General features: G+C 59.3%; 2 protein-coding genes across 8 annotated transcripts in view; both read left to right on the top strand.

Moving 5' to 3' along the window:
* Positions 1-10,414, top strand: part of LOC135182250 (protein disulfide-isomerase TMX3-like) — a 59,812-nt gene extending 49,398 nt beyond the window's left edge. The window contains exons 12-16 of one of the 3 annotated variants that reach the window (XR_010305123.1): positions 3,788-3,943; positions 4,419-4,522; positions 5,250-5,428; positions 9,362-9,604; positions 10,307-10,414. Coding sequence is in view for 1 of the 3 variants with exons in the window: in XM_064156103.1 (XP_064012173.1) it covers positions 3,788-3,930; positions 4,419-4,522; positions 4,980-5,125; positions 5,250-5,428; positions 5,525-5,623 (671 nt within the window). In the remaining 2 variants the exon portion in view is untranslated. Of the gene's footprint in view, positions 1-3,787; positions 3,944-4,418; positions 4,523-4,979; positions 5,126-5,249; positions 5,429-5,524; positions 5,940-6,019; positions 8,019-9,361; positions 9,605-10,306 lie in introns of those variants that run through there. The other 2 variants (XR_010305124.1, XM_064156103.1) reach the window with 2 other exon arrangements.
* Positions 10,415-10,429: 15 nt separating this feature from the next.
* LOC135182252 (protein disulfide-isomerase TMX3-like) lies at positions 10,430-12,969 on the top strand. 5 transcript variants are annotated; one of them, XR_010305126.1, is made up of 4 exons: positions 10,430-10,584; positions 10,789-10,901; positions 11,794-11,923; positions 12,711-12,969. XR_010305126.1 is itself a non-coding variant. In XM_064156107.1 (3 exons), exons 1-3 carry the CDS (start codon positions 11,544-11,546, stop codon positions 12,807-12,809), a joined length of 258 nt encoding a protein of 85 aa, XP_064012177.1. In that variant the 5' UTR covers positions 11,342-11,543; the 3' UTR covers positions 12,810-12,969. The 5 variants fall into 5 exon arrangements, 2 of the variants coding, with proteins under 2 accessions (XP_064012177.1, XP_064012179.1); XR_010305127.1 differs by lacking the exons at positions 10,430-10,584; positions 10,789-10,901 and adding an exon at positions 11,008-11,255; XM_064156107.1 differs by lacking the exons at positions 10,430-10,584; positions 10,789-10,901 and adding an exon at positions 11,342-11,572.
* The last annotated feature ends 916 nt before the right edge of the window (positions 12,970-13,885 follow it).

The raw sequence follows: 13,885 nt of genomic DNA, 5'->3' as shown, positions 1-13,885 counted from the left end.
GGATGGAGTGGAGGGATTGTGAGGGACTGGGATGGCCTGGGAGGGGATGTGGAGGGCCTGGGAGAGAGGGATAGGGGCTTGGGAGTTAGTGGAGGGAATTGGGATGCAGAGGGAGGGAAGTGGAAGGGACTGCAAGGGAATTGGGAGGGACTGGAGGGATTCGGATAGGTCTAGAACGGGACTGGGAGGGGACTTGTTGAGACTGGGATCCATACCTGAAGGCACTGGGAGCCATCTGGGAAGCACTGGGAGCCATCCTGGAAGCACTGGGAGCTGAACTGGGAGCCGCCATTGTGTCCCCTGCCACCATTCTGTCTGTCTCCCTCTCTCCCTCCCTCCCTGGCGCTGTGAGGGGAAAGAGCGGGAAAGCCAGGCTGCGCTCTGATTGGCCAGCGGGGCTTAGGCGGGAAGCGCTCCCATTGGCTGCGCTGGGCCCAATTCCCCCACTTGGTGTCCACTTTGGGCCCAGTTCCTACCAGTTTGGGAACAGTTTGTCCCAGTATGGGACCACTTTCCTCCCAAGCCCACCCAGTTCCCTCCTGTTTCCATCCCACTGCCCCCCAGGCCCTCCAAATTCTATCCCAATCCTTCTCATTTCCCTCCCAGTCACTCCCAGGGAGCCTGACTGAGTGGAACTGGGAGGGACTGGGATGGACCTGGGTTTGACCAGCAGGGATAGGGCACAGGGTGCAGACTGTCAGGGATTGTCAGGGACTGGGAGGTAATTGGTAGAGACTGGGAGGGAACTGGTTGTGACTGTGTGGGGATAGGGAGAGACTGGGATAGACTGGGAGGGATTGGGAGGAGACTGGGAGGGCATTGGGACGGGCTCGGAGGGAATGGGATGGAGTGGAGGGATTGGAAGTGACTGGGATGGACTGGGAGGTAGGGGGAGTTGAGTGGGAGCGTCTGAAAGGTACTCAGAGGGGCCTGGAAGAGTCTGTGAGGGGATTTGGAAGGACTGGGAAGGGAATGGAAGGGACTGGAAGGGGACAGGGATATGCTGGGAAGAATGGAGGGAACTGGGACAGGACTGGGAAGGACTTGGAGGGGATTTGTGCGAGACTGGGAGGAGATGTGGGAAGGACTTGGAGGGGCTGGAGGTGGACTAGGATAGAAATGGGATGCACCAAGAGGGAGGTGAGAGGGAACTGGGTAGGACTGGGAGAGACTGAGGGGGACTGGAGAGGAACTGGGAGTGACTGGGAGGGAGTGTGAGGCAATTGGGAGGCACAGGGAGGGAACCGATTGGGACTGCCTGGGGATTGGGAGAGACTGGGAGGAACTGAGTGGAACTGAAAGGCCCTTGGGGGCAACTGGGAGGGACTGGGAGAGGATCTGGGGGTTACTGGGCAGGACGGGGAGCGGAACTGGGAGAGACTGGAAGGGGATCTAGGAGGAACAGAAGGAACTGGGATTAGACTGGGAGGGACTTGGAGGGGATTTGTGAGAGGCTGGGAGATGTGGGAGGGAACTGGGAGGGACTGAGATGGAAATGGGATGGGCCAGGAGGGATGTGAGAGGGAACTGGGTAGGACTGGGAGGGACTGGAGGGATTTGAGAGGGATTGGGAGGAAACTGGAAGGGACTGCGGAGGAATTGGGATGCAGAGGGAGGGAAGTGGAAGGGACTGCGGAGGAATTGGGAGGGACTGGGCAGGATTCAGAGAGGTCTAAAACGGGCCTGGGAGGGGACTTGTTGAGACTGGGATTCGTACCTGGAGGCACTGGGAGCCATCCTGGAAGCACTGGGAGCTGAACTGGGAGCTGCCATTGTGTCCCCTGCCACCATTTTGTCTCCCTCCCTCCCTCCCTGACGCTGTGAGGGGAAAGAGCGGGAAAGCCAGGCTGCGCTCTGATTGGCCAGCGGGGCTTAGGCGGGAAGCGCTCCCATTGGCTGCGCTGGGCCCAATTCCCCCACTTGGTGTGCACTTTGGGCCCAGTTCTTACCAGTTTGGGCCCAGTTTGTCCCAGTTTGGGACCACTTCCCTCCCAAGCCCACCCAGTCCCCTCCCATTTCCATCCCACTGCCTCCCAGTCTCTCCCAGTCCCCTCCCATTTCCATCCCACTGCCTCCCAGCTCCCCCCAGTCCCCTCCCATTTCCATCCCACTGCCTCCCAGTCTCTCCCAGTCCCTTCCCATTTCCATCCCACTGCCTCCCAGTCTCTACCAGTCCCCTCCCGTTTCCATCCCACTGCCTCCCAGTCTCTCCCAGTCCCTTCCCATTTCCATCCCACTGCCTCCCAGTCTCTCCCAGTCCCCTCCCATTTCCATCCCACTACCTCCCAGCTCCCCCCAGTCCCCTCCCATTTCCATCCCACTGCCTCCCAGTCTCTCCCAGTCCCTTCCCATTTCCATCCCACTGCCTCCCAGTCTCTACCAGTCCCTTCCCATTTCCATCCCACTACCTCCCAGCTCCCCCCAGTCCCCTCCCATTTCCATCCCACTATCTCCCTGCTCCCCCCAGTCACCTCCCAGTCGTTCCCAGTCCTTCCGGATTCCATCTCATTTCCCTGCCAGTCACTCACAGGGAGGGGAACTAAGAGGGACTGGGAGGAACTGGGACTGAACTGGGAAGGACTGGGATGGAACTGGGTGCGATTGGCAGGGACAGGGTGTGGGGTGCAGACGGTCGGGGACTGGGAGGGGATCCGCAAGAGACTGGAATTGACTGTGAGTGGATCTGGGAGGTACTGGGATCGGATCTGGGAGAGACTGAGAGGGGCTGGAAGGGACGGGGAGGAACAGAAGGGACTGGGATCGGATCTGGGAGAGACTGAGAGGGGCTGGAAGGGACGGGGAGGAACAGAAGGGACTGGGATTGGATCTAGGAGAGACTGGGAGGGACTGGAAGGGATGGGGAGGAACGAAAGGGACTGGGATCGGATCTGGGAGCGACTGGGAGGGACTGGAAGGGATGGGGAGGAACGAAAGGGACTGGGATCGGATCTGGGAGCGACTGGGAGGGACTGGAAGGGACGGGGAGGAACGAAAGGGACAGGGATCGGATCTGGGAGCGACTGGGAGGGACTGGAAGGGATGGGGAGGAACGAAAGGGACCGGGCGGGGATCTGGGCGGGACTGGGAGGGATAGGGACGGGGCTGGGATCGACTGGGAGGGGTTTGGGAGGGACTGGGCCGGTCCGGGCGGTATCTGTGTGGGCCTGGGAGCAGAGGAGAGCATGGGAGCCATCCTGTGAGCACTGTGCGTTGTCCTGGAGCACTGGGAGGTACTGGGATCCATACCTGGAGGCGCTGGGAGCTGAGCTGGGAGCGCTGGGAGCCGCCACGGAGCCCCCTGCGGCCGTTTTGTCTCCCTCCCCCCTCCCTCCCGGCGCCGTGAGGGGAAAGAGCGGGAAAGCCAGGCCGTGCTCTGATTGGCCAGCGGCGTTTGGGCGGGAAGCGCTCAGCCTCTGCGCTCTGGCAGGCTCTGGGGGGTCTCACTCTGGGTTTCGGTGTCCCCTTTGGCTCGGCCCCCCCAGCCACGGCTCCAGGGGTCTGGGGGTATCGAAAGGGCTTTTGGGGGCATCTAAAGGCGTCAGGGGTGAGCTGGAGGGGGTCTGCGGGTATCTAAAGGAGGCCTGTGGCCATGTAGAGGGGTCAGGGACCCTCGTAAAGGGGTCCGTGGGCACCTAGAGTGGGTCTGGCGAGATGCAAAGGTGGAGGCTGTGCTTGCTGTGCAAGGCTGCTTGTGTGTGTGTGCTTTAGGTGTGGTTTGCTCTGGGGTGCAGTCAGTGTGTGCTGCTGTCCAGCCGAAGCACTGCAGAGCTGCTGCTTCTCCTTGCAGCACACGCTCAGAGGACAGGTCCCTGGATTGCAGTGCTGCTCCAATGGCCTGTGGTGGCTGCAGGCAGCCGCGGCCCGGGGAGCCCAAGACTCAGCGTGTGGAAGGGTTGGGAGCAGCCCTGGGTGCCTGCAAGGATTCGGGAGGTGAGCTGAGCAGGTGAGATGGATCTGAGACACCTTTCAGAGCAGCTGCTGTGAGTATCTGGAGTCTTCCTGCAGCGTTGGTGCAGTTAAAGTAGAGAAAGCAGCTCTGGAAGGTTTGTGCTGCATCTTCCATCCAGCTGCGTTCTGCAGCCCCTGGGAAGGTGTTGGTTGGTAGAGCGCATCTGTGGGAGGTGTGAAGGGAGCTGGGGGTCTGTCTGCCTGCACAGGGAGAGCTCAGCTGTCTCTGCTCGTCACAGTGCTAGAGAGCAGCTTTCAGAGCTCCGCAGCGTGCTGGAGCTGCTGCAGGAGGATCAAATGGTGTCTGCCTCCCAGACACAGGGAGAGCAGCGTGGAGCCTCCTCCTGTCTGCTTCGTCCATGTGGCAGCTGTCCTGGCACTTGTCATGCCAGTGGAGTAACTGAGCCATGCCGAGAGAGGGGAGGAAATGCAAAGCAGTGGCCCTGAGACAAATCTCACTCTTCCCACAGGCCCGAGCAGGTCTGAAACCCTGCCACGGAGAGGCACAGGCCCCGCAGCAGTGCCTGCATTTCAGCAGCTGCCCATCGGAGCTAAGCACAGCCTCGGCTCAGAGGTGAGGGCATGGCTGTGAGAGTGCAGCTGTCACCAGCACCTGCTCCTCTCCGTGCTCCAGTGGGGCCAAACGTTTCAGATCCACCGCTCCTCTGGGGACTGCAGCACTGAGGACTAATTTGAGGGTGGGTTTGTGTTGGGTTGGTTGGTTTGGCTTTGGTTGGTTTTTTTCCCAGGTGCCAAAGCATCTGGGCCGTCTCTGATCTCACTGATCCCTTTTCTGTCATAAATGAAGCTTTACCAAAAAAGTTACAGTCGTGTCACTTCCAGCCTGATCTGCATGGCTTGAGCAGCCACTGCCAAAGAGCAAAGCCTTTGTCAGGGCTCTCGGAGCAGCTCGTTTGTTGTGTGTGTGAAAAAGGCAACCAAGTGTCAGGGGTTGTCTTTCCCATCTTCTGGTGGGGTGCTCTGACGTGCTTTATTTCTGTCTGGCTGTCACTGGTACGTGTCCCTGGCAGCTCAGGAGCATGTCTGCTGGGCAGTGCTGGGGGCCAGGCGTCCCTCCTGTGTGTGCATGGCCCACATGGCAGCACCCTGCAGTCAGAGCTGACTGTGTGCACTGGAGGTGGAGTGTTGGAGTGGGATCAGCTCAGAGCTCTGCAAGGTCAGTGCATGGCAGTGGAAAATGAAATGCTTTGGCAGTGTTTTTACTGGGGGCATAGGAGCGTGCCCACACCTTCACAGTGTGAGTAACTGAGCTTTGTCCTTGGTTGTTTCACTCTTGGCAGGTTTGCACTTTGCTTTCCACTCCACTGGCCAAGCCAGCCAGATGTGCAGCAGCAGCAGGATGGGCACGAGGGCCCCAGCTGCTGCGGTGAATCCGTCAGCACGGACGCTGGTGCCGCTGCAGCCTGGCCCTGCAGCCTGGCAGGGTGATCTCCTTTGGCTCGGCTCCTGTGGGCTCCAGGTAGGGTTTGTCTGTGTCTGCCAGGAGGGAAGGGTTGAAAAGGAGATTGCTCAGTCCGAGCTCTGACCTAGTAGCTGAAGATTCTGTCCAATGCAGATGCTAACAGAGCAGCTGGATGAGCAGAAAGCCTCTCGTGCAAACGGCTGTGGAGTGCTTCTCTCTGTTCCCTGCTGCTGGGAGGTGCTGACAGGTTAGAGTTAGTGGAGGGGTGTGAAGAATTTGCAGGGATCTCTAAGGGTCTGCAGACCCCTTTGAAAGGTCTGAAGTTGTCTGTAGATGTCTCTAGGGTGCTGCAGGGGTCTGCAGGCACCTCTCAAATGTCTGGAGGGGTCTGTAGCTGTCTGTAGAGGTCTCTAGAGCTTTGTAGAGGAATGTGGGTGCCTGCAGCTGTCTCTAGGGGGGTGTGGAGGTCTGCAGGCACCTTTCAAATGTCTGGAGGGGTCTGTAGAGCTCTGGCAGGGTCTGTAGATTTTGGCAGGGTTCTGTAGGAGTCTCTGGGCAGCTTTTAAAGGTGTGGAGGGGTCTGCAGGTGCCTGTTGAGCTTTGTCCATGTCTGTGGTGGTGTGTAGGTGAGTGTGGGTGTCTGCAGAGGTGTGAAGGGGTCTGTAGCTATTTGTCAGGGTCTGAGAGAGTCTGCAGAGGTCTGTAGAGTTGAGTAGGTGTTTGGAGATTTCTGTGTGGGTCTGTAGGTGCCTGCAGGCATCATTGAAGGCTCTGGAGGGGTCTGTAGATGTGTGCAGGGGTCTGTTAAATATCTGGAGAGGTCTGGATGGGTGTGGGGAGCTCTGTAGGGGTCTGTATGTGTTTGCAGGCAGCTGCAGGGGTCCGTAGATGCCTGTAGGGATTTGCAGGGCTCTGTTAGTTCTCTGTAGAGGTCTGCCTGGGTCTGGAGGTGCCTTTTAATGGGTCTGTGGAGGTCTGGAGGGCTCTACAGAGTTCTGCAGTGGGCTGCAGTGGTCTGTTAAAGGTGTGGAGGGGTCTGTAGGTGTCTGCATTCAGTGAAGGAGTTCTTTGGCTCCAGGACACTTTTGTCCAGTGTCTCTAGAGTGTGACTGTCCCAAATGAGATAGAGGTGCACTGGCAGCGTGTTTGCAGGTGGCCCCAAGCTGAGTGGTGCTGGAGAGCAAGCCGAGGGGCAGGATGGCATCCAGGAAACACCTGGGCAGGCAGGGGAGCTGGGCCCGGGCGAAGCTTGTGAGGTTCCAGGAGAGCAAGGGCAGGGTGCTGCGTGTGGGCGGGAGGAAGCCTGCCTGTGCCTGCGGGCTGGGGGCGGAGGCGATAAAGAGCAGCCCTGGGGGTGCTGGGGAGAAGCTGAGTGCGAGCACATGGTGTGAGCTTGCAGGCCAGGAGGAGCCTGTCGGTGTCTGCAGGGCTGTGCAAGCAGCTGTAGGAGTCTGCCCAGGTCTGTAGGTGTCTGCAGGGGTCTTCTAAAAGGCCTGGAGGCTTTTCTGAGTGTGCAGAGGTGTGCGGGGGTCTGGAGGCATCTGTAGGTACCCTTAGGGGCCTGGAGGGCTCTCTGGGTGTCTGTGGAGGTGGTTAGGGGTCGGTAGAGGTGTGTGTGGTGCTGTAGGTGTCTCAAAAGGCTGTGAAGGTCTTGAGGTGCCTTGCAAAGGTCTCGAGGTGTCTGTAGGGGTCTGCAGGGTTCTCTGGCAGTCTGTAGAGGTCTGTGGGGGTCTCTAGGGGCCTCTTAAAGACATGCAGGGGTCTGCAGGGCTCTATGGAAAGGTCGGGAGGGGTCCCTAGAGGTCTCTAGGAGGCTGGAGGGGTGTGCAAGTGTCTGTAGCATTCAGCAGGTGTGTGGAGGTTTCTGTTCTGGGCCCGCAGGTGTCTGCAGGCATCTTGTAAAGGTCTGCAGGGGTCTGTGGAGCTCTGTCAGGCATCTGTTAAGTGTCTGCAGGAATCCATTGAAGGTGTGGAGGGGGCTGCAGGGCTCTGCAGAGGAGGCTGTGGCTGTGTGTAGAGGTCTTAGGGGTGTGAAGAGTTTGCAGGGGTCTGTAAGGGTCTGCAGAGCCCTTGGAAAGGTCTGAAGTTGTCTGTAGGAGTCTGGAGATGTCTCTAGGGCACTGCAGGGCTCTGCAGGGGTCTGCTGCTGCGGGAGGAGTGGGCTGGCGGAGCCACGCCCCCCGGGCTGCGGAGCCACGCCCCCTCCCTGGCCTTTCTTGCCTGGCTCTGGTTGCTGCCTGTTTATTTGCATAGCCACACCCCCTGTCCCCTTGCTGTCTAGTCCCCGCCCCTTTCTTTCTGAGCCACGCCCCCTTCCCTGTTCTGTGTCTGGTCCCCGCCCCTTCTCCTTGGCCACGCCCTCTCCCCATGCTGTGTCTAGTCCCCGCCCCCTCCATGGGCACACCCTCTCCCCATGCTGTGTCTAGTCCCCGCCCCCTCCATGGCCACGCCCTCTCCCCATGCTGTGCCTGGCCCCGCCTCCTCGGCCCCGCCCCCGCCCCCCAGTAACTAATAATATGGTGACAGATTTGGAGCTTCCTTTGGAGGAGGAGTTCAGGAGGTGGCTGCTGATTGGTGGATTGTGGTGGGCGTGGTTTGCCGCTTGTTCTGCCTTCCTCATTTGCATAAATTTCAATATCAGGCTCTGCCTTTGAGTACCTTGGAGATGTGTTGGGGGTTGGGGAGGGGTTACCGGGAGGGTCAGCAGCTGATTGGTGGATGCTGTGGGGACTGTGGGCATGGTCACCCCTGTGCCCCGCCCCCTCATTTGCATACATGAAGGCAGGGTCCACCTGGTGGAGTTTGGTGCTTTACTGGGGGGGGGGAACTGGTTAGGACGGTGAGGGTCAGCAGCTGATTGGTGCGTCCTCTGGCATGGGCGGGGCCTGCCCCTGCCCCGCCCCTCCGAAGCGCTCCATGGTCTCCAGCACAGCCCCAGCAGCTCCAGGAAGGAGGAGACCTCCCCCCGCAGGCCTCCAGCCCCCCGGGAGACCCAGAGCCTGCAGGGGGAGGGCTCAGGGACCCCCAGACCCTCCTTAGGACCTCCCAGGGACCCCCAGACCCACCCAGGGACCTCCCAGGGACCCCCAGACCCTCCTAGGGATCTCTCAGGGACCCTCAGACCCACCCTGGGACCCCCAGACCCTCCTAGGGACCTCCCAGGGACCCGCAGACCCGCCCACTTGCCTCCCAGAGACCCCCACTCACCTCCTTGTATGCCCCCACTAATCCCCCAGCCCCTCCCCGTCCCCGCCCAGCGCCCCCCAGTGCCCACTCAGGCCCTCAGCTTGTCCCCGCAGCACTGCAGCCTGGCCTGGGGGCGCTGCTGAGGCCTCCCCTCGGGCCGGGCTGGGGGCTGCAGGCCTGGGCCCAGCGCCCTCAGTGCCACCTGTGCCAGGCCAGCAGGCAGCAGCAGCACCTCCCTGGCAGGGCAGGTCAAGGAGCCTCGGGGGAGGGACCCCAGCACCCCCCAGCGTCCCCCCAGTCCCCTCCCACTGCTCCCAGTCCCCCCCAGGCACTCCTGGGACTCTCTACGGCACCCACAGATCCTTCTCCTACCCCCTTCAGCCACTTCGGCCCCCCCTCAAATCCCCCTGCGACCCCCCCAAGCGCCCCTGGCAACCACTGACTCATCCCCAGACCCTCCCCCCGCTGCTCGCCCCCCCCCCAGCCACCTCATCCCCCCCCCGGGACTCCTCAAACCCCCCTGGGGCCCCCTCGAAGCCCCTCTGGGACTCTCCAAAACCCCCCAGCCCCTTCCCCCGCCCCCCCGAGCCCTCTCGGACCCCTCCCGGGACCCCCCAACTCCGCCTAAGACCCCCCCGGGGCTGGGTACAGCCGCAGCAGCTCGCTCCGCGCCGCCATCTTGCCTCCGTGCCGTCACTTCCGGCTGGCAGGCGACGCTCTGGGCTCTCCTCTCGCTGGTCAAAGCCGCTCTAGGCCTCCGAGGTCCTCCAGGCGCCACTGGGCCAAAGCAATGACTGTGCTCAGCTGCAGGGATGGATTTGCCTGCACTCAAGCTGCTGCTGCCAGAGCCCCTCCGTGTCAATCTGTGCTGCCGTTGGGTTCTGCAGCTCTCTCCAGCAAGCATGGCATGAGCTGAAGGAGCAGCAGGAGCAGCATGGCCGTTCCCCAGGCAGCAGGAGGGTTCAGCCCAGCACCAGCTCATGCGGGAGGAGCAGATGCTGAGGAACATCCCCCACGAGACGCAGGTGGCCAAAGAGGCTGGGTCAGGTAAGGCTTTGTGTGGAGTTTGTGCTCCTTCTGGCAGTCAGGTGCACCGGTTCTGAGGAGTAGAAGCATGGAGTGGTTGCTGTTGGAGAAGAGCTTCCAAATCATCCAGGGCAGCCCTTAAGGCAGCACTGCCAGGTCACCCCTAAAGCATGTCCCTGAGCAGCACAGCTGTAGGACTTTGCCTCCCTCCAGGTAGCTGCAGCCAGCAGTGAGCTCACTGATCAGACTCTGTGCTCAGAGCAGAGCTGCTGCAGCCCTCTCAGCATCTTGGTGGCCTCCTCTGCACTGGCTCCAACACTTCATGTCCTTCTTGTGCTGGGGACTCCAGAACTGCCCCCAGGACTGCAGGTGGGGTGTGAGGAGAGCAGAGGCAAGGGGCAGAATCCCCTCCCTTGCCCTGCTGCCCACACTGCTCTTGCTGGAGCCCAGCACAGGGTTGCTGTCTGGGCTGCACTCACACTGCAGGCTCCTCTTGAGCTTTGCATCAGCCCAGACCCCCAGGGCCTGTTCCTCAGGGCTGCTCTCAGCCGTTCCCCATCCAGCCTGGAGTTGTGCTTGGGATTGTGCCCACCCAGGTGCAGGACCTTGCACTCGGCCTTGATGAATGCCATGAGGTTGGCCTGGGCGCACCTCTGCAGCCTGCCCAGTTTGTAACTGGGGCTGTAAAGAATGGTTATGCATTGCCTGTGCTTCTGATTTCAGGAGAGTCCCATTTCATTCTTGATGCTTTCTTTAAGAGAGGCATACAACTGAGCTCCCTCAGAGAAGCAGCATGAAGTGCATGAAGGATGCTGGCTGCACTCAGTACAGACAAGGCACATGGGAGTAGGTTAACAAGATGCTTGACATTTGCCCTTAATGGTCATTGTCTTCAAATGCATCATTCGGGAGTGAAGTTGCTTGGCATTTGCAGTTGACTACTTCTTCTCTGGCCTTTGGAGTGAAGGAAGGGAAAAACCAGAGTTGAAGATGTCAGCTCTGTAAGTTTTCTCTGGGTGATCAAAGCATGCACAACATCCTGTGCTTGTGCTCTGGAAGATTCTAGGAGCTTCACGGGGACTCAGGGAGCACAAGTTCTGGATTTCTGTGGGCTGTCTCTAGATGAACACCTGAGTGCAGTGAATCTAAAAGCAGCTGTCTCTCATTTGAAGTTAAAGTGATGTGAGTGATCTGGTGCTTTATAGGTGCCAAAAAGGAGACCTTCTTCACCTGCTTCTCCTGTGCAAGCTCTTCTGTCTGTCTGCTGAGATGTTTCTGCCTGTTTCTCTGGCAGAGAAGTGTTTGCTTTTTGGGCTGGGTAAGTAGGAGATTTGTTTTGTTGATTTGCTTTGTTTTGTCGCTGAATACTTGGTGCAGCTGGCCTCAGATGCTGTTTGTTCACAAAGGACACACTACTGTGTGATTGGTGGGCATAGAAGCAGTAATTGCTGACAGAAGCACGCTTGTGACCTTGGCTGTAAATTCATGAACAGGCATTACAGTGTTTCTGTCTCTGCAAGCCAAAGTACTCTCATGCTGAAGAACTTCTTCCTCAGATCCACTCTGAGCAGCCCTGCTCTCCCTCAGCTTCAAACCATTCCCCTTGCCCTGTCTTTAGACACCCTTATGGAAAAAGTCCCTCTGCAGCCTTCCTGCTGCAGGTTCCCTTCAGGTGCTGGGAGGTAGCTTTAAAGTCTCCCTGGAGTCTTGTCCCCTTCAGGCTGAGCAGCCCCAGCTCCCTCAGCCTATCCTCTTAGAAGTGCTCCAGCCCTTGGCTCATCCTCGTGGTCCTGCTCTGAACTGGTTCCAGCAGTTTTTCGTTCTTCAGCTGGACTGTGGCCATGTGGAATGTTTTGGGTTGTGCTTTTGCCTTTGCATGCTGAAAGACTTCCTGTGTTACCTTAGTAGTACGTTTCATGTGCAAGGTTCCTGTCTGTGATCTCTTGCTGCTGGGGAAGTCATGAGCTACCTGTGGGGGTGTGAAATGCAGTAAGCTTCCATCGCGTTGCCTGCACGGATGTGAGGGGACAAAGTACTGCTGAGAAGCTTTTTTGTACCATTCTCTTCCCCCTTCCCCTCTTGCCTTTAAGGGAACACACACAGGGAGAAGCTCACTGAGCGCCCTCTGACATGCTGTAGGAATTCTTTGCTTTGCAGTGTTTTACACTGTGGCTCTTCAAACCTGTAACCCATCTGCTTTCCATTGCCAGCGAGCTGACCATCCGTACTACCGTCGCCTTGAATGCCTCCAACCAGCAGTGTTTGCTGCCAGACAGACACCTGGAGAAGACAGAGGACATGGTTAAGTTCATGAAGGATATCTTGGATGGTGCTGCTGAAGTAAGTCTTTGTTGTGGCTTGAGATATATTGGTTGGTGTTTGGTTTTTCCCCCCTTAGCTGCGGTGGCTCCGATTGTTACGCCGTGTGATTTATCTTCCTGTCCTGGCTGTCTTCCCGTGCTGGGTGCTGGCAGTGAATACGTGGTGAGGAGTGCTTGGGGTGTGCCATCCTTTGCTGTTCTCACTGTGGGAACTCCAAGAGCCATGGAATGGGTGCGTTATGAGTGATGCACAATTAATAACCAATATTAATGTTGGTATCCAGGCAAAGGTTGTTAATAACTACAACCAACCTGTTTCTTATCATTCAGTCTCTGCAGAAAGCTTATTGACAAGGTTCAAAGCACACAGCTGGGGTATTTGTACACTTAGAATCATGGAATCAGCCAGGTTGGAAGAGACCTCCAAGCTCATCCAGCCCAACCTAGCCCCAGCCCTCTCCAGTCAGCTAGGCCATGGCACTAAGTGCCTCATCCAGGCTTTTCTTGAGCAGCTGCAGGGACGGCGACTCCCTAGGCAGCCTCTGTGGTCTGAGAGTAGAGCAGCAACTTGCTGTTAGTTTGCTGTGATGGTCTCAAACAGCTGTGGGAGAGTTTGGCATGAGCCTGTTGGAATGCTTAGCCTTACTGGAGGAGCTGGGAGCGTCTGGGCAGCATGAAATGCAAGAGCAATTGCTTTTCACTGCCTTCTTAAGGGACTTAAGGGTTGGGAGGTCTGAAGAATGAACTGTTGGGATCATAACTGCAAAGTGTCAGCAGTTTTGACATGGTTCCATTTGACATTGCAGGCACAGGCTGGTGATGGACTTCTGCAACGAAGCAAGAGAGTCATCTATGAGGCCAAGGCTGCTGTAATGGTAGAGTTCATTGCTTATTCAGTGAGGTGATGCTCTTGTCAGTCAAGAAGGACTTAGTTGCAGAGGCTTTAGAAATGCTTTGATGTAAGCTTGTTGCTATGCTGTGCCTAGTGTATCTATTGTCACTATTTAGAACTAGGCTTAAACCAAATGAACTTCTGGATTAAAACAGCCAATCATGTCTGCCACAGTTCTAACTGTTCCACCTGCAGGAATGTCACATTTTTCACTCTGCTGTTAGTCTGATGTATTTTAAGGGACAGAATCATGAAAATCCAACCTCTTTTCCTTGAGCTTTTTGCCATCGCTTCAGAGGTTCTTTTGTGTTCTGAGCAATGTTTTGGTTTCAGTCTGTCCCAGTCCTCTGTCAGCCTCCCAGCCAAGAAATCTCTGCTCCTGGTGAGGCGGAGCAGCTTCTGTCTGTTGTTACTTGTCCTAGTGCTGAGCACCACCAAGCAGCAGCTGGCACCTTGGTGCTGACCCCTGCCCCTCGGCAATGTATAGACGTTAAGGAGATCCCTTCTCTTCCCCAGACTAAAGAGCCCCCCCCTCCCCCCTCCTCACACTCCCCCCCCCACCCCTCTCCCCTCCCCCCCCTCCCCTCTCCGGCCGCCCCTCCCCCTCCTCTTCCCCTCCCCCCCCTCCCCCCCCTCCTCTCTCCCCCCCCTCCCCCCCCTCTCCCGGCCCCCTCCCCCCGGCCTCTCCCCCCCCCTCCCCCCGCTCTCCCGGCCCCCCCCCCCCCTCCCCCCCCCCCCCCCCCCCCCCCCCCCCTCCCTCCCCCCCCCCCCCCCCCCCCCCCCCCCCTCCCCCCCCCCCCCCCCCCCCCCCCCCCCTCCCCCCCCCCTCCCCCTCCCCCCCCCCCCCCCCCCCCCCCTCCCCCCCCCCTCCCCCCCTCCCCCCCCCCGCCCCCTCCCCCCCCCCCTCCCCCCCCCCCCCCCCCCCCCCCCCTCCCCCTCCCCCCCCCTTCCCCCCCCCCCCTCCCCCCCCCTCCCCCCACCCCCCCCCCCCCTCCCCCCCCCCCTCCCCCCCCCCCCCCCCCCCCCCCCCCCCCCTCCCCCCTCCCCCCCCCCCCCTCCCCCCCCCCCCCTCCCCCCCCCCCTCCCCCC

Source organism: Pogoniulus pusillus, chromosome 16 (genome assembly GCF_015220805.1).
Source record: "Pogoniulus pusillus isolate bPogPus1 chromosome 16, bPogPus1.pri, whole genome shotgun sequence".
NCBI lineage: Eukaryota > Metazoa > Chordata > Aves > Piciformes > Lybiidae > Pogoniulus > Pogoniulus pusillus.
The sequence above is the reverse complement of the archived record's forward strand: the minus strand, read 5'-3'. Positions and strand labels throughout refer to the sequence as shown.